The sequence below is a fragment of the Daphnia pulicaria genome, chromosome 5 (assembly GCF_021234035.1).
Source record: "Daphnia pulicaria isolate SC F1-1A chromosome 5, SC_F0-13Bv2, whole genome shotgun sequence".
Classification (NCBI taxonomy): domain Eukaryota; kingdom Metazoa; phylum Arthropoda; class Branchiopoda; order Diplostraca; family Daphniidae; genus Daphnia; species Daphnia pulicaria.
In genome coordinates, this window is record NC_060917.1 from 5,111,775 (window position 1) to 5,133,321 (window position 21,547).

General features: G+C 46.1%; 2 protein-coding genes and 2 long non-coding RNA genes across 6 annotated transcripts; all 4 read left to right on the plus strand.

Moving 5' to 3' along the window:
* The first annotated feature begins 104 nt into the window (after positions 1–104).
* LOC124340768 lies at positions 105–17,455 on the plus strand. The gene is made up of 19 exons (XM_046793391.1): positions 105–703; positions 2,261–2,395; positions 2,477–2,836; positions 3,745–3,999; positions 4,110–4,194; positions 4,286–4,353; positions 4,453–4,558; positions 8,737–9,964; positions 10,179–12,601; positions 12,735–13,426; positions 13,505–13,692; positions 13,777–14,161; positions 14,261–14,509; positions 14,576–15,376; positions 15,447–15,686; positions 15,756–16,050; positions 16,142–16,281; positions 16,361–16,537; positions 16,605–17,455. The coding sequence occupies exons 1-19, from the start codon at positions 470–472 to the stop codon at positions 16,866–16,868; spliced, it is 8,325 nt and encodes a 2,774-aa protein (XP_046649347.1). The 5' UTR covers positions 105–469; the 3' UTR covers positions 16,869–17,455.
* Positions 17,456–17,862: 407 nt separating this feature from the next.
* LOC124341370 (transmembrane protein 256 homolog) lies at positions 17,863–18,868 on the plus strand. Its single transcript, XM_046794455.1, has 4 exons — positions 17,863–18,001; positions 18,084–18,261; positions 18,333–18,454; positions 18,586–18,868. The coding sequence occupies exons 1-4, from the start codon at positions 17,924–17,926 to the stop codon at positions 18,727–18,729; spliced, it is 522 nt and encodes a 173-aa protein (XP_046650411.1). The 5' UTR covers positions 17,863–17,923; the 3' UTR covers positions 18,730–18,868.
* A 96-nt stretch (positions 18,869–18,964) lies between these two features.
* On the plus strand, positions 18,965–20,356 carry LOC124341526. 2 transcript variants are annotated; one of them, XR_006918418.1, is made up of 3 exons: positions 18,965–19,892; positions 19,951–20,112; positions 20,170–20,356. It is a non-coding gene; the product is annotated as an uncharacterized LOC124341526 (long non-coding RNA). The 2 variants fall into 2 exon arrangements; XR_006918419.1 differs by having other exon boundaries at positions 20,000–20,112.
* Positions 20,357–20,416: 60 nt separating this feature from the next.
* On the plus strand, positions 20,417–21,302 carry LOC124341556. Of its 2 annotated transcripts, none has more exons than XR_006918463.1 (3): positions 20,417–20,667; positions 20,774–20,957; positions 21,044–21,302. It is a non-coding gene; the product is annotated as an uncharacterized LOC124341556 (long non-coding RNA). The 2 variants fall into 2 exon arrangements; XR_006918464.1 differs by having other exon boundaries at positions 20,417–20,657.
* Positions 21,303–21,547: the final 245 nt, after the last annotated feature.

The following is a 21,547-nucleotide window of genomic DNA, read 5'->3' on the forward strand; positions in this document are numbered from 1 at the left end:
AAAAACAAAAAAAAACATGGTCCATCCCCCTTTGGTCCACCTCCCCAGCCCTCCCCCGGCTCGTGTGTGTTATCTAACAGCTCCGCTCCGAGGCGCTGCTGTCGTCCAGCCTAGCCCCCAGCTCTCAGTTTCTCATTCCCGCCCGTCGAGTGCGAAGCGTCGAACAAAACTGTGTGTAAAGCAGGCTCCCTACGTTTCTCAGTGTGTGTAATCATGTTTTTCCCATTGAATTGTTGCCAATAGTGCAAAATGTGAGGAGAGTGTGGCTCAATCGACATCAGTGTGTGTTTAAGCAACAATAATTATAAAAATCTGTGTGACCTTTTTGTACGAACGTTAAACCTTGAAACCCTCTCGTCGACTCACGTACACACACAAGCACATACACGAATATTCCCACTGACTGGTTGGACGACGTTGCTGGTGCGTCGTTTCTCGTCGTGAATGCGATGCCATACGTCGTCGTTCGATGGCGCAAAACCGTTGTCGTAAGGATATCGTCGGCAAGAGGTTCTTGTGCGTTTCGTCCCATTCGATCAATGGTGGTGGTGGTGGCCAATCTTCATCACCAATCAAAAGTGCGATCCACCAACAACAACAACAACAACGTACAACACCTCCGAACGAACCAGCTCGCTGGGCCTGGCGGGCGGGCGTGATTCGTGCCGCCACACACCACAACATCGACCAACACGACCTGCAGGTATGATTTGTTCCGAAATAACTTTTCTTTCTTTTTCTTCTTTAAACAAATTCCCCAGGCGATATTTCCAAATTCCCATTGGGGGGGAAAAAACTAGCTCGAGCTCTACTACTACTCTGCATAATATATTTAGTGGAGAAAACTCAATTACTTGTTGATAGAGTTAACACACACACACACACCAGAAAAAAAAATTTAATTTGATGATAAACCAATTTTGATTAGTGGAATTTCCTAGTATAGGGGTTGAATCTATGGAAACCTGTGCATGTGTGTATGTATAATCTTTGGTCGTAACTTTCGGTGATAAACAATTCCGCCAGCCTATCCCCCGACTCATTTGAGTGCTTCCGCATCCACAAAACAGGGGATTGTGTGCATTTCTAATGCTTCTTTAACAACGTCGACGTGAATAGAATTTCGTGTCGTCCCTATGTGTTGATACCCATAGACTTTTTAGGCCGGATAAAGTTGCCGATTCTTTTATTTTTTAAAAAAAGTTGGGTGTTTTGAAGGGTCGCCATCAGATTGATCAGACCTCCCCCTACGTCTTAAAATTTTTCTTTCTTTCAACTACCATAAAACATACAGTACGAAAAGGTTTTTATTTTATTCTTTTCTTTTCTTTTAAAAAAAGAAATAAAGGAGGGAATGATTTATTTGTCTTTTAGCCGTTTGGACAGGTTCCAACGGTCCTTTTGGGAAGCTAGAAGGAAAGACGTTGAATAATAATGCAGCGAATGCTGGTGGGTGAGAGAGGGGTTTGATGAAAGCAGAGAGAAACAAGGATAGGGTAAAAAGAGAGAAACTTTCTAAAAAAGAAGATTAAGGAAAAAGAAAGAGAAAGAAAAAAGGAGGACGTTGACCTCCTGGCTGAAAAACGTGGCCAGCAGCAGCAGCACCGGGATTCATCATATCACTCGGGAAACGGGATTAGATTCAATACCCTCTGAAACAAAAGGGGTAGGCTGCTGCTGCTCGTCTTCGTGACTCTACAGGTCAACTTGGTGAAAGGCGAAAATAATATCGATCCTCAACTGTGTCAGATTTTGTACTCGGCCAATTTTCCCATCCACCAGTTTTTTGAACCAACGTGTCGACGAGCATTCCGGCGTTGAATCCGGCTCTGCTGTGTGTACGCCGTGTGCTGCAGGAACGTTTGTGAGTAAAGGAGATCCCGAGTTATTGATTTTCAATGCCCTGGGCGTCTCTCTCTCTCTCTCGGTTGAGAAAGAAAAGAACGAACGAAAAAAGAGAGGCACTTGACTGGCTTTTCGCTCCCGTCCCCACTAGCTCACACACACACACGCCACACACACAACAAACAAAAGAATCCCGGCCGTTGCACTCTCCTGCGTCGCATTGAAAATAATAATAATAAAAAAGGAGAAAAACTCCACCCCTTCGTCTTCTTCTTGCCTCTATTTTATTTTCTATTCTTTTTCAGACTGTTGTTGTTGTTTTTGTTGTTGAACTTTTTCCGTGTGACGTCACACATCTGCTGCTATTGACAGGCCCATTTTTGTATTTATCGATTTTATTTTCTTTGCTATGCAGTTACTTTTGGAATACGACGACCAAAGCTGGGATCAGCGTGAATGGACCCATATCCACCAAACGGGAGTATTTCACGTCTTCCTCGTCGAGCACGACCTTTGGTGGGCGGGGACGCAACAACTTAGTCCGGCTTTGGTATGTTTCTTGTATAATTTGCTCAATTCGCCAATATGACTTGTGAATTAATTTCTCTCCTTTTTAAACTGAAAATAAAAGGCGTTCAGCAGTTTGGTGAATCGGAGTCGTGTGGTGTTTCAATTACCGGGATCCTCTTGTCCGGGCAACGAAGAAGAGCCAACGATCGTCGAATCGGGATCGTCGCATCCGAGTGCCGTTGCTAGGACGACAACTGGTGGCAGCAGCAGTGAACATAGTGCCACCCCTGTAAACGACAGTGAGAAACGAAACAACCAGTGCGCCGCCGATCCCGATCGAAAGACGAAAAACAACTCTTTGAGTGGTTGTGGTAGTAATAGTAAAAAAGCATCAGCTGCGCTGTTGTCATTAGTGGCCGTCGAATTCCTGTTGGACCAGCAGCGTTCCTTCCTCCCGTCATCTCGTCTGCAACCTTTCCAGGTAACACACACACACAAAATAGTGTACATGTATATACAACTCGCGATCCGTTGGCCGACTTGCTCGTTGACCCCGGCTAACATAAAAATAGCTCAGGCTCTCTTCTGTGTGTGTCTCTTATTTTCACTTCCCATCCAGCAGCGCACGTGACTGTCTCTCTACCCCCGCTCTATTTTTCTCCCGCGCCCTCCCGCAAAGGAGGCTATGAATATCAAAGTTTTGTGGCCAAAAAGAAAAAGAAAAATTGGATACTCTTCTTCCTCCTCCTCTCCCAAGGTGCTGTCAGTTGTGTCTGGGTGGATTTTTTTCTTTTTGTTTTATTTAAACGAAAAGAATAAGAAGAAGAAGGAAAAACATTTTCTTGAAATGTAAAACCTTTCTTTTCTTTTTTTCCGGGGGCGTTGCATCATTTCCATATTTATATTTTTCACTACTACACACATATTGGCATTTTAGGACGTTTGTATGCATTGACCTTGAGCCGAAATTGGCTTCACGCCGTTACGTCAATTCAAAAAAAAAAGTGTGTTTTGCGTTTGAGAAGCGTCGGAGAGAAATGCGCCAACTGCTCCGAGTTGTTATCAGAGAGAATGATTGATTCGCACCTTATCAATAGTTCCAGTCTTTGATAATCACAGTGGCCTGATTTGGTTTCGTTTCTCCCCGCTACGTGAAGAAATAAGAGAAAGAGAGAGACAAGATAAATGATGTAGAGATGCAAACTAGTTTGAACTCGGGTTGCATTAATGTCGACAACAGAGACAGACAGAAAGGAATTCTTTGTAAATGTTTTCTTTCCCTATTTGGGTGTGATTTCATTTTTAATGAAGTTTTGGAAGAAGAAGACGGAGAAGCTGGGAATCCGGTTCTGTTTCTAAATTAATCACATTTTTTTTTAATTCGTGCAGGATTGGGAGTCGTTTGGTTGGTCGAGCCCTGCCGCCGTCGTCGCCGCCGCCGAGCATCAGAATCGATCGCATCCGACATCTTCCTCGGAGGCAGTGAGAGAAGCCGTGCGGAAGTGGGCGGAGCTCCAAGCCGGCCAGCGGATTCTGGTCACAACACCTTCAGTCGTTGTCGGCTACCGTTGTCAGGTGTACCGGTCTGAAGGAGCCACCCAGTGGTACACGGCCGTCATTGTCGGTCTCGACGAAGAGACGGGGGTATGTCATCAATTCACGCACCGTCACGTTCATTTCTTCCAACTATTTCTATTTTCTTCTATTCTCTTCTTTTTATTTGGCTGGCGAATGCGCATCTTTGACGTCACCAGGAACTGACCTTGACAGACGACACGGTACTTGAGGAACACTACGAGGATCCTCGACTGCTTCAAATCAAATTGCTGGGCGAAGGAGGTCTTGACATTTTATTTGCTATTACTTTTTGTCTTCTCCAAATGCACAAGATCGTTTGATCAAAACTCGTGGGGATTGTATTTATTTGCAGTGGTCGAATCCATCTTGAGGGGTGAAACAGTAGGCATCACATCCAGACGATCCAGGGCTTCGTCTCAGGTAACATTTTTTGTTTTTATTTATTATGACGAGTTGTTCACCCCGGCGGTGCTCTACTTATTTCGATTCGCCAATACTAAAAATTCTTGTTATTTCTAGGCGGGGAAAGTGGTGCATTCATCGCTGGTCAGTCTTCCAGCACATCCAGCAACGAAACGTGTGACAGCAGTCCGTCCGTCTGGAGACCGGAACGACACACCGAAAAGTAAGCTCAATAGAAACCAAGTCAAAGGTCGTACGTACATGAATGCGGGATATAGACAAGACAGACAAGACAGATAGAATTGGATATTATAGGCAGACCTGTATAATTCGATCGTCTCCCTCAGGGTTTTCTGGTTGTTGTTTATTTTTTTTGGGTGGTTTTTTTGGAGAAACTGGCACACAACAACAACAACAACACACAAGTTTTGTGTTGTTCATTTTGAGGCCGGGGGAGGAGTCTGGTGCCGCCAAACCGACTTGGCTTCAATAGTCGACCGGACTCGCTACAGACAAGTTGGTTGTTGTGTGGTGTTGGGTTGTTGTGGGCCGAGCATGACGGTGAGTCTTTTCGTATATTTTGCTGAAACAAAAGAAAAAAGAAAAATAAGTTTATCCCTTTTTTTGCCAATCGGAAAAAGAAAAGAAGCTATTGTATCTATTTTATTTTGAAAATTAAGGAAAACTTTCTCCACCTGGCGGGCAACGTGAGTCATTGCTCCCGCTGGTGACTCGGCCGCCGTGTTGTTGTCATAGAAACGAGTGTGTGTGTGTGCTCTATCTCTCTCTCTCGATTGTATGGCCGGTGTACATATTCAAGTTTAACGACCCCTTTATTTTTTATTCTTTTAAAAACAAACTGGTAAAGAGAAAAAAGAAAGAAAGAAGAAGAAGAAGTAGTTATAGGTTCCGCGCTAGTTTCTTTTTATTTGATCCGAACGAAAAGAAAGAAAAAAGGGTTTCTTTCATTCTCTTGGTATTCATCAGCCCCTCTCTTTTAGGATGGCATTTGGACCCGCTGGCGTCGAACGGAATGAGGCAATCTTATCATCTCGTTCACGTCCCGTCGTTTTTTTTTTCTCTCTCTCTCTCTCTTTCTCTCCCGTTTCGGGGGGCTGCGCAGACCCCGTATGCACACCTGCCACCACCACCACCACCGACTCTTTTTTTTTGGTTTGGTGTGTTGTTGGCCTTGATTTCTCCATCTATCCGCCATTTTCCTCTTCTTCGCCATCACGAATAATGACAACAAGAAAACTAAACTTTTCTTGTGTCATTAGGGCCTCCTCCTCTTTAGCCCAGAAAAAGTAGAGAAAAAGGCAATAAAACGAATAAGAAAACTGGTATTTTTTCTTTTTGGGTGGAATTTTTTCGCCATCGGAAAAAACGATGTCGTGGCTGAGCCAAATAAAAAGAGAAAGAAAGAAAGAAAGAAAAGGGAGGGGGGGCCTCCTGACGTCACGGGGCTTTGCCGCGACTGCTGATTGGTTGTTGGCCAAAGCCTCGGCTGACTTGGCATTCTCTCCCCCCCCCCCACCACCACCCGACTCCCCCCTCTCACACACACATTTCCCCAGCTGGGTAGTTCAGTTCAGTTCAGTCGCGCCAAGATGGCGGAGACCAAGCTGTGATTGCCGTCTCGTGTGTGTGTATGTGTGTGTGTGCTCATCTACGTTCACCAATTCTCTCTCATTTTTTCCACCACATTCTGCCCGACAGTGGAGTTGTTTTTCGTGTGTGACAGTGCCAAGAGGACATTACGGATTAACTCGATTGCAAAATTTTTTTGAAACCCAGAAAACGTTTGTGCTGCTTCATCAAGACGAGCAAACATTCCCCCGAGTGAATGTCAAGTTGTTGGTCCCTACTACCAGTGGTGCAGTGGTGGCAATTCCGGTATTGGGAAAAGAAAAAGCTTTTCTTTTTTCTTTATTTCGCTTCAGTGTGTGTGTGTGTTCATGTATATTCCGTTTAGTGTGTGTGTGTGTGTGAGGGAGCTACCGGCGTGGCCGCGTGGCTGCCAACTTTGTCAGTCGCCATTTCTCCATATATAAGATGATGTAGTCAATTAAATTCGATCCTGAAACACACACACACACACGTTGCCCGGATGTAACAGATGGCGTACGCATCTTGATCGTCAGAGGGTTTTTCTCCCGTTTCTTCGCTTTGTCAGTAATTCACCATGCACCAACTTGGTGAAAGGGACAAAAGAGTATACCTCCCTTATACCTTGAGGGCCGGATAGTTCCTTCTTGCATTTCGGTTGAGTAAAAGAAGAGGGGGGGGGGAAACATGTCCGCAGGTTCTTGTCTTCTTGTGAAAAAAAGAAGAACTTTTTTAATATTTTCTCTCTCTCTCCCGTTATACTCGTCTTACAAAAAGTTCTTTTTTGATTGCCTGGTCAAGGTGAACTTTGGAACAGTCGTCGGGATAAAGAAAAAGAACCGGTTATCATGTCCGCCACTCCTCACTCGAGCCGTTTTTATTTTATTTTTTTAAATCATTATTTTTTGGGAATTAAGTTGAAACAAGAGGGTGGCAGAACTTTTTGATTTATTTGGTGGGAGAGAAAGGCGAACTATATATATTGGGTGACCTTCATCCATTTGGCAACGTGGGGGGACACACACATCCGTTGTTGCAGAACCGAATTATCCCCATTTATTGGCCATAAGACATTCGGTCATGTCTTTCTATTTTATTTCCATTATGTGTTCCTTGACCGGGCCCTTTGTGTGTGTGTTAAGTTGTGTGACCCATTTCGTTATGAGACTCCTGAGGCGAAATGGACCCACGGAGGGGCGTTAAGAAAACAGAAAAACGTCTATATAGTAGTTTTTGTGTGGTTTGGGGGTTTTTTCTAGTCGGCAAGGTCGAATAGAGGTCAAAAATATCCACCCCCATCAATCTAACGGGGTTTTGTGTGTGCGTTGAGCCAAAAATCCCGATGGCCTCAAACGACAATCATTTGTGCGGAGTCTCTTCTTCTTCTTTTTGGCAAAAGGGTCAAATACGGAAACACACACAATTCCATACAAGGTAGTATCTATCTCGTGTCGTCGTCGTCGTCGTGACCGGCCCGCGGGCCCTTCGTTTCTTTCACTGCGCCATCTTGGCCATCACCCTTGTTTTTGTCAGCCGTTTCGTGTTCAGCCGAATGGTGGGAAGAGGCGAGGAGATGGATGAAAAGTGGGGGAAACGTATCTTCCCTAAAATGGGAGAGAGAAGGGCGATCAATAATGCAAGACGGGTGTAGGGTGGCATGACGGAGAGAGAATCTAAAACTTCTTTTTTCTTTCTTTTTTATTTTCCTGGTACAATAGATCTCTTCTGCCCTCAAGTCAGCACATTTTCTTTCTTTCTCTCTTCATCCATCGTTCCGGTTTTTTCACTATTTATTCCCTCCTCCCACTTCTTGTTTTCTATTCTTTTTGGCTGCTGCTGCTGCTCTGTGTGTGTATGTGCTGCTACAACTTGTTGTTGCCGGCCGCCATTATTGATTACATAGCAAAGAAGAGAGAGAGAAGATTCTTTCAGGCTATTTTGGGTGGATGGTTATTATCTGATTGTCTCTCTACAGGGGTATATCTTCTCCCTCTTTTTTTGTTTCTTTTTCTTCTGACGGTCGGAAGGTCATCAGCCAAAAAGCATTCCGCCAAATCGTTGGTCGATTCGACGACGTCTCACTAGTTGCCAAGAGGCCAATCCAAACGCCCTCTAGCTCAATTTCCAGAAGTAAGCCAGGTGTCTCTCTCTCTCTCCTTTTTCTTCTTTGCGACCGAGACAACAGTTCTTTTTATTTTCTTCCCAGTTTGGTCTGCTGCTGCTGCTGGCTAGACACCTTTGAATAAAACAGTGGATGACCTGGAATGAATTCATAATCATTCTTTTTCCTTGTAGACAGTTATTTGTTGTTAAATTATTGTGTTGACTTTTTCCATCCGCCAACCTGGTGGTATAGTAGTGTGCGTGGCTGGCTATTTCCGTGCTCCAGCTCGCTTGCTAAACATCTTTCTCTTTTAGCTTTGCAGCAAGCCCCTCTAAACTCTCTCTCTCTCCCGACCAGTAAGCGTGCGAGCGTGTGTGGAAAAATCTATGTCGGGACTTTTTTTTTTTTTCTTTTTTTCTTCGTTCCCTCGACTCTTTTTTTCTTTCGTGAGATAGTTTGTGTTGTTTGCGGCTTGTGGATCATTGGCCCGGTCTTGAACATTGACTGAAATGATGAAGAGAAAGCGTCGCTAGAAGGTTATTGACCTGCAAAGAGGGCGTCCATTTTTCTTTTACTAGGATTGTGTTGTTTTTATTAGACCATAAAATTGCGTTTGTGTCTTTTTGGTTGAATTGGGTGACTGATTTTCTTTTTCTTATTATTTCTGTGTGTTGTTTGGAAACATTCAGGCAAGGTGATCCGGAGCAGCCCGTCCAAGGTCAACAACAGTAGCAACAGCAGCAGCAGCAGTAACAGTTACCGAGAACGGAAACGCAAGGCGAACTGCGCCTTGGAATCAGACGACGATACTCTAGTAGTAGGCGGTCCATCGGTCAAATCGAAACCGGAAGCCGAGGAGGCCACTCCCCCAGTGTCGAATAGTTGTGAATCTGTTGGATTACCCCCTGTCAAGACGTCATCGGTGGAGATAATCCCTGTCGTCAGTGCAGCAGCAGCAACGAAACCGTTGTGTGAAACGACGATTAGCGGTGCAGTTAGTGCCGTTTGCAGTAGTGAACTGTTATCGTCGTCGTCCGCCAGCGCCAGCGTGGCGACTTCGGCGCCACCATCCGTTGTGTCCGTCACGGAGAGCGACAGAGGAGGGCGGCTCCGCGACAAGAACATCCTCAACAAAGACGCCAGCGTGTCTTATCCGGGCGGATTAGCCGGTGGTGGTGGTGGTGGTGTTGGTGGTAGTGGTGGAGGACTGGTGATTTTCCCTGTGCCACCACGGACAGGAGCTCCTGGAGCCGCAGTTCCTCCGCCTAGCCAGCATGTCGACAGGCCTTACAATTCAGTAATCTCGGCTGCTTCCAATAGCCACACCGCTGCTGCTGCTGCGGCAGCAGCTGCAGCCGCCGCTGCCGCCGCCGCCGTCCACACGCCAGCTTCCGCCATGGAGCGCGAACGTGAGCGGGAGCGGTTCGAAGAGGAACAGCGAGAGCAACGCGACCGAGAAACGGGCGGTGGTGGGGTCAGTAATCTCAGTCGTGGCGGTGGCAGCGGACAAGGAGCTCAAAAGAGATCGCCAGCCTCGTCACCATCGTCTGCGGCTGCGGCCAGATCCACGGCCATGTCCGCTGTCAAGAGAACCCCAGAGCCGACCTACTCGCAGGCTTCTGGCGGAGCGGCCAGTGTTGGACCGCCTGGAACCATGTACGGACATTATTTGCCAGCTGGCATACCTCATCCAAGTACCTTGCCGTTTGGCCTACCGCCAGGCATGGCCAGTTTCTCAGGCTTACCGCATCATTCAGTCGCAGCCGCCGAGATGTATTGGAAAATGCATCATCACAACCTCATCAACAATCAAGCCCAGGCGGCAGCAGCCCAGGCCGCAGCTGCTGGACAGCCTTCTCACGAGGAATTATATATGGCTCACGAACGGGAACGCGAAAGACAGGAACGTGCAGCCAGGTAAGAAAAAGAGAAAAAGAATAATTCCTTTATTTTTAGGCGGGGTTGTTAGAGTCGTTTGGGCCGTGTCTATCGATTAAATGTTCCACTGGGGCATGCATTATTATTATCTATGCAGATAAAATGTCGGCTGTCGTGATAAGATAGCATAGGGTCAAATGAGAATGGCATTCGTGTATAGCTATGCTGATAATGTGTCCATTTGGTTTCACAGGGAACGTGAACGGGAGCGCAGAGAACTGGAAGCCAAGGAGCAACAACAGCAACAGCAGCAACAACGTGAGAGAGAACGTGAGCGTGAGAGGATGGACAAGGAACGAATGGAGCGAGAGCGGCACAAACAAGCTGTTGATCAACATTTCGAAGAGTCATTAATGCGCTACCACAGACAAATCGGTGAATTGAAGTCGGCGGCGGCGGCGGCTGGATCCGGAGGGGGAGGAGGCGTTCCTTCGTCTGCTTCGTGGAATCCACCGACTATGCCAGTCAAAGGTCAGACGTCACAACAACAACAACAACAGCAGCAGCAGCAGTTAGTAATGACTATGAGCGGAGGAGGAGGAGGCAGCAGCAGTCAAGCCCCACCCAGTCATATCAACAGTCAGGAGCGCGACAAAGACAAGGACAATCGGGATCGATACATGGCTGCCTACAATTTGGCTATCGATCGCGATCACCGCGAGCGGCTCGCTCGTGGCGGCCAGCAACAGAGTGGTTCCAGTGGACCGCCGTCCAATAATCCTTATCCTGCACTCCCTCGGGCTGATTTGAGTTTCTCTGTCCAGGGATATCAAACGGCCCCTAGTCCGTCGAATAATCAGATGCAGCAACATCAGCAACAACAACAGCAACAACCTCTGCCGAGAAAGTCAGAACAACAGCAGCAGCAGCAACATCATCATCTCTCGGCGGCTGATTACTCAAAAGCCAGTGGCGGTGGAGGTGGTGGCGTCATTGTTGGCCCAAGTGAACGAATCGACCGTGATTCCATTCGCCCTGACCATCGTGAGCAGCTGCAACGGTCGTTTGAATTGCAACAACAGCAACAGCAACGTTTAGAAGCTCGTGACCAGCGTCCACCCACCTTGTCGTACAAACCCTACGAGCAGACGCCACGACTCGTCACTGGGAGTAACAATAGCGGTGGCAACAACAGCGGAGGAGGCAACAATAGCAGCAACCCTAATATCCGCACCAGTCGAAGTCCGCACCCGCAAATGACGCCTCCAACATCCGCTGCTTCCGCCTATCCCATTCACTATGCTGGCCCGGGTCCTGGCTCGTCGCAACACCCGTACAGCCCAAATCCAACCAGCGCTGTTCGAAGTGGCCCGTCTAATAGTTACATGCCTCCACCCTCCGTTTCACCTTCTCGGTCTCCAGCAGCGGCGGCAGCAGCAGCTGCTGCGGCTGCTCACGTTCCTCCCTATCCAGCTATGAGGTATAGCCCGGCTCCTCAAACGGCACCTGCTCCTTGCACCTCTCCATCGGCCAATCAAAAGAAGACAAGTCCGTCACCGCTTCAGCAGCAGCAGAACATGGGCTCTGGAAGTGCAGCAGCTCTTTATGGTCGGCAAGGACTTGCTGGAGTCCAAGTGGTCGGATCGGCTGGAATCTCTAGTGGAACATCAGTTCAGTGCCGGCCAGACCAAACGATTCCTCTTTCACTCATAACTCCAAGCAAATCGAGTCAACCGGAATCGGCACCTCCTCCGGCGCACACTGCCCGGAATACGGACCGAGATCGTGAGAGAGAGATGCGAGAACGTGAAAGAGATGTCCGGATTTACCCGCACAACGCCTTTTCACCACTGGCTCATCAACTTCCTCCTCCACAACCTCTATTAAACACTGGCGCAAGCAATCGAGGTGGCCCAGGCCCTGGGCCGCCTATGCCTCAGCAACAACCACTCGATTTGGGAACTTATAGAGAGGACTCTCCAATTCCGCTGATTTCCTGTGCCCGCCTATCGACTGGTGAAGCCCAATCGAAGAAGACACGGCCGGAACCACAGCAGCAGCAGCAGCAACAACAACAGCAACAACACCACCATCATCAACAGCAGCAGCAGCAGCAGGCACAACCTCCGCAGCAGATTTCCATGCCGGCTTACCCCAATCTTGGGCCAGTTGGTTTCCCGGTAGCGCCATTGATGAGCGTGGCTGCATTAGTTGACGCTGGATACTCTACGAGTGCCACGGCTCAAGTAAAACCACCCAGTAATCCGGCCAGTGCGTTTTCAATGGGCTTGGCAACTCCGCGCCATCCATCAGATACACCACCCCTCTTGATGTCTTCCGTACCTGTAACTTGTAATCCAATCGATCGGCCGGTAGAAATTTCCAGTCGCCCATTGGTTATAAAGAGCGAGCCCGGTGTTGAAGTTACCCCACCACCTGTGGAACAAGATCGAGTCACTGCCGTAAGCCGATCCCCTCCAGTGGTTGCAGCACCTGTCGTCGTCGTCAAACAGGAAGAAGTCAAAGTCAAACAAGAGCCAATTCCGACAACACAATCCAATAACAGCACGTGGAGTAACCCCGGAAGTAGTAGTAATGCCACGTCCAGCAGTAGCAGCAGCGGCGCCAAACCAGCAGTGCACAAGTTAAAAAAGGCTTGGATTCAACGACACACGGGTATGTTTTTTTTATTATCTGTCGCGTGTGGGATTTGTTATCTTTTTTGATTCTTTTGTTGTTGGTGTGTGTCGTAAAAAAAAAACAACATGAACTGATAAAATGGTTTTACTTGTTTTTTTATATTGCTTAGGTGGTGACGAGGTTGTTGTGAAACCAACTTTCAACAGCGTTGATATAAAACCGGAGCCAATGGACCGCAGTAGCCCAGGCCCGCTGAAAATGGCCCGGAAAGCAACTGCTTCCGTCAAGAGCGAGATCAACGGTTACGGTTCGCCGCAAAACGCAACAGATGAGAGCGAGTCTCTGGGATTGAGAGGAGGAGCCGGAGCAGGCAAACGGAAGCCACGAGCAACTGCTGCGGCTACCAAAGATAAGCGAGCCAAAACGGTTGCAGCAGCGGCGGCGGCAGCCGCTGCGGCCGCCACCGTATCTGCCACTCCAGCCTCATCGACAGGAGGTAGCAGTTCAGAGGGGGAGGCCTCGGAATCGGAAAACGACGTTAATAACGGCGGAGGAGGTCGCACGAAAAAGGGCGGAGCCGTAGCTGCTCTCAAGGAGAGTTGCGGCAAGTCTGGTGCCGGTGGTGCAGGTCGCGGCTCTTTGGCTGGACGGCAGAGGAACAGTGATAGCAGCAGCAGCAGCAAAGAGGGCCAACCAGTCCGCAAAGGCCGGGCAGGAGGAGGAGTTTCAGGATCTACTGGCGCCGCCGCCGCCCCAGGAAATTCATCGCCGTCTGGGCCCAACGCCAAGCCAGGGTCGGGCAATCCTTTTAACAAACCCCCCGTTCCCGTGCTGAAAAAGAGCGGCGAAAGTTTTCTTCAGGTAAGTCGTACTACATCCGTCCATCCGTCTTGATATGATAACTATCGTCATATCTGGCATTTCTTTTCGTGTTCACAGGATGCTCCCTGTTGGGAAGTCGCGCCCCGTTTGGCCAAGTGCCGCGAATGCCGTCTCACTCCTCATCAACGACGCAGGAACGAACAGCAAAGCAATGCCAACATCTTTTGCCGCTTCTACGCTTTCCGGCGGCTACGATACACCAAGTCGGGCCAGTTGGCCATCGCTGGCTTTTCCGATCCGTTAAAGTATGTTTTGTTTTCCTTTCTTTCTTTCTTCTTTTGTTTTTCAAATCGTTCCGATAAATCAATGTCTTTGGCTTATTTTTCTAGGGATGCATCTGAAGATGACTTGAGACTATGGCTGCCTCAGCCGGAAAAGTCTGTCCAAGAGCTGGATGTTGACATGTCGCTCTTCCTCCTCACCCACGTTGGCGACCAGTTTTGCTGGATGGTTCAAACGGAAAAAGAAGCAAAGGCCGAGGCGCTGGCAGCTGAGGCGGAGGATGGTGACACAGTTCAACAACAAATAGCCTGGAAACGAGTTGTCCAGGGAGTGCGTGAAATGTGCGACGTATGTGAGACGACTCTCTTCAATTTCCACTGGGCGTGCGGAAAATGCGGCTATGTAGTGTGCATCGATTGCTACAAAACGCGAAAGGCTGCCAAATCCCCATCCAATGGAAGCGGAAGTGGCAACAAGGATGACGAAAAAGAGGTAGGGGATATTTTTACTTTTTTCTTTCTCTCTCTCCTAGTCTTGCTTTATATCAATGAGGATGCCAAAATTCCAAACAATCTTTCATCATTTCCCCAGGAAAAGGATAAAGAGCGTGATCTTCACGGGTGGTTGTTTTGTACCAGTCGATCGGGGCACGACCCAGACAAGTTGATGCCGACCCAAATCATAGCTGGCAAGGCTCTAGAGTGTATGGAACGACTGGTGCATTCTTACCGGAAGCAGTGGAATATAGCCGAGTTTTGTGATTGCCCCGAAGGCAAGAAATCTGTCGAAACCACCGAGTCAAACGGCTCTGTCAACAACGGATCCAATGGGATCTGCAAGGTTTGTCCGTCATTGTCTTTCATGGTGAGGTTCTTTTATACTAATTTTTCATTAATTTCCTTGCAGAGTTTGAACGCCGGATCTTCTAAAAGCGACGGAATGTCAAACGGTGACGCCGATGGTAAAGGTGGCGTCGATTCTGAAACTGTGAAACCTGTCAATGGAAATCCAGCTCAGTCGGACTCAAAGAATGGGGGCAACCAAACCGGTTCGTCACTGTTGAACGTGTTGGCTGACGTGGCTTTAACCAAAGAAAAGAAGCCGGGCAAGTCAAAGAACGGGTACGGTGGTGCTGCTGTAAAAGGTGAGGCTGTTGATGGAGCAGCAACAGCAATTGGGTCCGATGGTGAATCCGATTTGCCCAGCGACGAAGAGGAAGGTGGCGAACACTTTTCAACGCTTAGAGAACTGCTCATCCGCCCGGCACCCAAGACCAGCTCTGGCAAGAATTCTGAACAAAACACGGGCCCTGTCGCTAAACGGCAACGCATGGAAACGCTTGAAGATGTCATTTCTTGCGTCATTGAACGAGGAGTCGATCGTGAACCCAGTCCCGAGGCTTCCGCCTCCGTAAATGCTGCCGCTGGGTCTTCGCCCAACGCTTCCACTGCCGCCGTTGCTGCCGCTCCAGGCAAAGACTCTAATGGGGAGCCGGAAGAGGTTGCAGTTGACGTTGAATTAGTGCACTTTAAGCGTCGTGGAGACGCATTCAAGACGGTACTGAGTCGTGGAATGCTTCCACCTCGCATCATGGTTCTTTCGGAATCATTGAAAGCTTATCCAGACATCCCACATTCGTGGCTCTGTACGGGGAAGTTGCTCAGATTGCATGACCCCGGAAATCCCAACAATTACAAACTCTTCCAGGTGGGTTTGATGGGTTCCGTTTTTCTCTTCGTTTCCAAGTGCTAATCTCTCAATCGTTATATAATAATAGGACTCTTGGAAACGAGGGCAGCCTGTCGTAGTTTCTGGAGTGACCCAGCTTATGGATCAATCCATCTGGCATCCGGATTCCTTTCTCAGAGACTTTGGGGATATCAAGAACGACCTCATCAACTGTATGACAGGCAACACTGTCCCCAATCAACCCATGAGGAAGTTTTGGGAAGGTTTCGAGCGTCTCACAAAGAGACTCAAAGACGAGAAGGGTCAACCGATGCTCCTTAAATTAAAGGTACTTCATTCATGGGAAGAGAAAGTGTGTGATTATATTGATCGCTAATTTGCCTTTTCGTATATGCAGGATTGGCCTCCTGGTGATGATTTCGCCGAGTTGTTGCCAACTCGATTCAGTGACTTGATGAAAGCCCTCCCACTGGCCGAATACACCCATCGCAATGGACGTTTGAATTTGGCTGGCCGATTGCCCGAATGCTTCGTGCGGCCGGATCTCGGCCCCAAAATGTACAATGCTTACGGCTCGGCTTTACTCTGCTCCAAAGGGACGACCAATCTTCACCTTGACGTCTCGGACGCGGCCAACGTCATGGTCTATGTTGGATTACCCAAGGAAGCCAACAGCGAAGAGCATATCAAGGGTAATGGTTTTGAAATCCTCTCCTGCATTCTTTCCTTTTGAAAAAAGAAAAACCATTTCATCATTCCTCTTGTCATTGCTTGTCATTGCAGAGGCTTTTAAGGCAGTCGAAGAGTCGGGATGCGATTTCCTTACTCGAACGAGAGTTGAAACCGGTGGGGAAATACCCGGCGCCCTGTGGCACATTTATCAAGCCAGAGATGCGGATCGTATTCGGGATTTCTTGAACAAGGTATTTTTTCGAGGGGAAAAAGTTGAATCTTGAATTAGAGCAGTCTCTTATTCAATTTTCGTTTTTTTGTGTGTCGCAGGTTGCTCTGGAACGAGGAGAACGGCTCGAGCCTCATCACGATCCTATTCACGACCAGAGCTGGTACCTCGACGGAGAACTTAGAAAACGATTGTATAAAGAATACGGAGTGGCTGGCTACGCTATTCTTCAGTGTTTGGGCGACGCTGTTTTCATCCCCGCGGGAGCGCCTCATCAGGTACGAATGCCGAGAAATAAAGTTTGTTATCGTACAAAACATTAATTCTTATGTCGATTACTTTTAGGTGCGAAACCTTCACAGTTGTATTAAAGTGGCGGAGGATTTCGTCTCTCCCGAGACGGTGGCTCACTGTTTCCAGCTGACCCAGGAGTTCCGCCACCTCTCTGATTCCCATACCAATCACGAGGATAAGCTTCAGATTAAAAACATCATCTACCACGCGATGAAGGATTCCATAGCGGCGCTAGCCCACGCTAAGAACGTAACATTCGCGGAGCTTTTGAAAATCTATGAATCCTTTGCCACCGGCACTGATTCGAACAATTAGTCCCAAACTGTCATCGTGCCCAAATTCAATGTAGTTTATTGATTTGAAAGGAGAGAAAAATAGGCTGCTATTACTATTTTACAGCCGTTATTAAAGTGAGGCTAACGATCGGAAGAGATCTTAACACGGGATATGGGCTGCACAGTGTGCAATCTTGTTACGTTGAAGGTATGTGTGCCTTGGGAGAATGAAATAGAATAGCATTGATCTCAAGTTCGGTGGGACGTGTTTCTATATCTTATCTTTTTGATTTTTCTTTTTCTTTATCGACTTTTTCTCTCCTTTTTTTTTGGTACATGTAATTCAACAACATTGGAAAACGTTTCCCGTCCTGTTCTTTTTGTCCAGTTCGATCCCACCAAATTCAACGTGGCAGTTGTAAATATTGTAGATATTTATACATACTTTGGTCTCGAAGTGGACAGTTTTGATTGTATCTTGGTCTGTGTTCTCTATGAACCTGTGTTTTTCTCGACTTTTCTGAATTGTTTTAGACGGATGTGTCATTCATGTTTGTAAAACCCGTGCGGATGGATCAGGCTTGTTGGTTTTGTAATTACAATACAATATCGCTTAAGAACATGGAATTGATACTGTTCCCCATTATTCACATTTGTTTGATACTTGACGCAGTCTTCATGTTCAAATCTTTCTAAATACAAAATATGTCGGACTGTCGGAATGACTAGGGATCTGAGCCGGGTATTTTGCTAATCTGGTGCTTTCTTGTTTTAATTTTTCTTTCCCTAAGGGTTTTGGGTCATCGTTTTCTGACCCACGAGCCATCGGGTAAAAAGCGGGTCAGAAAAATATGCCATCCATCACATCCATCACAATTTGACAGATAAATGGACATTCTATTGCGATCCACCCGTTTAATGTCCCATTTTTTTTTACCGACTATTCGTAATCAGCCCATCCGGACGTTATCAGTCCGGCAATCCTTATCGCTCGCTTGTCGTACTCGTCGATTCCTCGGTGAGTTTGTTCGATCGATTTCTGCGATTTGACAACGCAGTCCAAGATAGCTAAAGCTAACCAGTTGTTGTTATGAAATGGATGCTGTTGAAGCTACCAAGAAATTCGTAGGCTCCTACGTTCAAAGTGCGATTGGAATATTTTCCAGTAGTTCGGTAATATTTGACAACATTTAAAGATCCTACAATTTCTATGACGGAAGATTTCAAGCCCTTTTCTCTGTTTAACTTCTCACAGGCTTCAACCAGTAACCCAGTTGCTAAAATCGAGCAGGAACTTGTTCTTCAGGCGAAATCAAAGGCTGATTTGGCAGTTAACGAAATGCAGAAAATGGCTAGAGTCGGGCATCCTGTTTTGAGACTCGCTGGTCTTTCAGGAGCAGCTGCAGTAATATTGGGGGCATATGGTGCACACGGTATAAAGACTTTCCCTTAGTTTAAGTTGTACAATGTTTCAATTTCAATTATTATCCTCTGTTTTTTATAGCTTTTTTGAAAAAGGAAGATGTCACCAATGAATTCAAGCAGGTCTTTGAAACTGCCAACAAGTATCATTTTCTACATTCAATTGCTTTATTGGGTGTTCCACTTTGCCGCAGACCTCAACTGGTAATAATATGTTTTTTTCTCTTAAAAAAATATTAGATTTATTTGTTAAATAATCTTGTTAAGTTTTTCATATTCTTGGAAAAGTAACTGAATTGAGCACACCAATTATTTATCTTTTTTCGCTTCACAAGACTGGTACCCTCCTGATTTTAGGAACCTTGATTTTTTCTGGCACATGCTACTACTATGCCTTAACTGAAGAACGCTGGATTCGCAAGTACACGCCATACGGAGGGTTCTTACTTATTTTTGGTTGGCTTTCTATGGCTCTGTAATAATGCATTACATTACAACTTCTATCATTATATAGTGATGTCACACAAAAACAAATTTTTAAATAGATGTGATTGGGTGGTATTACATTTTATAAACTGTTGTAAGACTGTTTTGGTTATGAATTTATATTGCCATTTATTTTTTCAGCATTTCAGGGTTTCAGGATTTATTTGATGGATTTTTCTGTCAACTAGAGATAATACTATTATCCCTAGTTTATTATCTATCATAATAGCAAGTGTAAAAAAAATTGGAAACAGTGACCGCGAGTAATTTTTTTAAATTTACGTTTGCGGAGTTTAACAGGGGTTCCTGAATTCACAAGGTTAAGTGAAAAAATGCACATAATTTGTTTGAAAACACTATTTTACTAGATTCTTGTCAAAACATTTTTCTATTGACAAGAGGACAGGTAACAAGATTTAGAATGGAACGTGATCGAAACGTGATTTTGAATTGTCTGGATTAAATGCGGATCAATTATTATTTGTGGCCTTATCAAAGAGAGTGTCAGTGGTAGACAACCGACTCTTTTAGTTTCCTGTTTAAGAAACTTTAAATAGAGATTTCATTTTTTTAAGATCTGGTATTATAACACGTTTTGAACACGGAGTGAACCATGTCGTGCAATAATCATAGAAATTTACTGGGCTTTTAAATATAATTTATTATTACTCTTTTTGTTCAAGAGCACTTTGGTTGAACCAAAAGAAGAAATGTAAATGTTCTTCTCTGCTCTCATCGGCTTTCACTATCTTAATGCATGTTGATTAATTAACCTTTTTTTTGTTATTTTTCACCTTCATCATCCAAAAAACTGCGACGCTTACGCTTATTTTACGTAAAGGTACATTACAACTACAACGTGAGCATATTGTTGTAATGTTGTTACACATGCGTTATTTAGTTTGTCGTGTCCACCAACTCCTGATCTTTAAACTGGGATGTGCACAGGATGTGCACTTGTAAACTTGTAATGTTGTTACATTCGTTATTCAATGTCTCGTTTCCGTCAACTGCTGATTTTGAAACTTGGAGGTTCACCTACCCTATATTTTATAATAGTCGTACTGACAAAACCTAGACGACCAGTTGGTAGGTAGGACGTTGACGTCACGACACCCAGGTCGACCACGGTACCACGCAAGGTGAAGAAAACCTGGTAAATAAAAACTTACAACTTCATTCGTGTTGCTAATAGCAACTCGATCTATTGATAGTTGTTGACAAGCAGTGGCGCAGTATTATTGTAATGTGTTTGAAACTTAGATATGGTTGCAGAGGAATATTTTTAAAAAAAGTCCCTCGAGCGGTTCTAAATGTAAGATTCATTTATTCACCGAAGAAACGAGTCAAATGATAGAAGAAGAAAATGTCAATTGGTAAAAAGTGAGTTTAAAGCCATAAGCATTATGTTATTCATTTTGATATTGTTGTAGACCCATGCCCAGTAACGTCAACCTGCAGAAGAAAACGCCAGTTTGCATTTAACAATCGAAGGCCACGGAGATTATTACACAAAACGTGCCATGCAGTGGTGTGGAGGTTGGGTGAGAACGAGACGTGTTAGAAAACCATTTGGTATTCATTTTGAATTTTGATATTGGTTTTTGTAGACCCATCCCCAGCAACGTCAACCTAAAGAAGGAAAGGCCAGTTTGCATTTTCTTCACTCTCGAAGGTCACGGAGATCATAACGTAAAACGTGTCATGCAACGGTGTAGAGGTTGGGTGAGAACGGAAAGTGCTTGCTTTATTATCAATCAGGTTTAATAGCCGCAAGGCTTAAGAGAGGGGTCAGGGTGAGAAAAAATCGTATAAATGGCGAGAGAAAAGGCTACAGAAATCAGTCTAGTGAGCGTCTCCGACACGGCAACAACTGTAGGTGCATCATTTGTCACCAACTGCCGTCTTCATCGTGTTATTAGTACTTATGGGTAAATATTTATTGTTAATTCGAGTCCAGAATCAATTTTATCTTGTTTAAGTTGTTGAAATGATTTGTATTCGAAAATTAATCTTCAATTCGTTTATTGTGTATAGTTAACTTTGGCGTTGTGTTGCTGTTGGGTGTTTATCGTTGATGTCGACCACGATAGAAAATCTTATTAAAGGAGAGAGAAAAGGTGATAGAAATCCGTAGAGTGAACGCCTCTGACATGGCTACAACTGCATCGTACTAATTGTCACCAGCTGCCTTCTTCATCTTATCAGTTGGCAATCATGGGTAAATGTTCTGTTAAATGATTTTGTATCAATTTCAACTAGTTTTTCTTTTTGTTAATATGCCTGGGATTATTGAATAATGTCTAGTAAACTATGCCGTTGTGGTTGTTGTGTCGTTGATGGCTGGGTCGGCGACTGGTGTACCGATGTCTCCTGCGCATGGCGGATACCAAACCGCAACGCCGCCGCCTTACTGCACGACAAACATACGCAACAACCGGATACCACACCACCAAGGCCCTAGAGTAGTACACCACGACTTATGATGTTCTGAACTACTACACCGAAGCCCCAAAAATAATTCTGCCCTGAGTTTCACCACCGAGGCAGCGGAGTACTACACCACCGAGGCAGCGGAGTACTACACCACCGAGGCAGCGGAGTACTACACCACCGAGGCAGCGGAGTACTACACCACCGAGGCAGCGGAGTACTACACCACCGAGGCAGCGGAGTACTACACCACCGAGGCAGCGGAGTACTACACCACCGAGGCAGCGGAGTACTACACCACCGAGGCAGCGGAGTACTACACCACCGAGGCAGCGGAGTACTACACCACCGAGGCAGCGGAGTACTACACCACCGAGG

Coding starts and splice junctions, on each gene's coding strand:
- LOC124340768 (XM_046793391.1), top strand. CDS start 470: ATGGCGCAAAACCGTTGTCGTAAGGATATCGTCGGCAAGAGGTTCTTG. Junction 4,000..4,109: donor GTCTCGACGAAGAGACGGGG/GTATGTCATCAA, acceptor TGACGTCACCAG/GAACTGACCTTGACAGACGA. Junction 13,693..13,776: donor GGCTTTTCCGATCCGTTAAA/GTATGTTTTGTT, acceptor TTATTTTTCTAG/GGATGCATCTGAAGATGACT.
- LOC124341370 (XM_046794455.1), top strand. CDS start 17,924: ATGGATGCTGTTGAAGCTACCAAGAAATTCGTAGGCTCCTACGTTCAA. Junction 18,262..18,332: donor GGGGGCATATGGTGCACACG/GTATAAAGACTT, acceptor TGTTTTTTATAG/CTTTTTTGAAAAAGGAAGAT. Junction 18,455..18,585: donor TTTGCCGCAGACCTCAACTG/GTAATAATATGT, acceptor TCGCTTCACAAG/ACTGGTACCCTCCTGATTTT.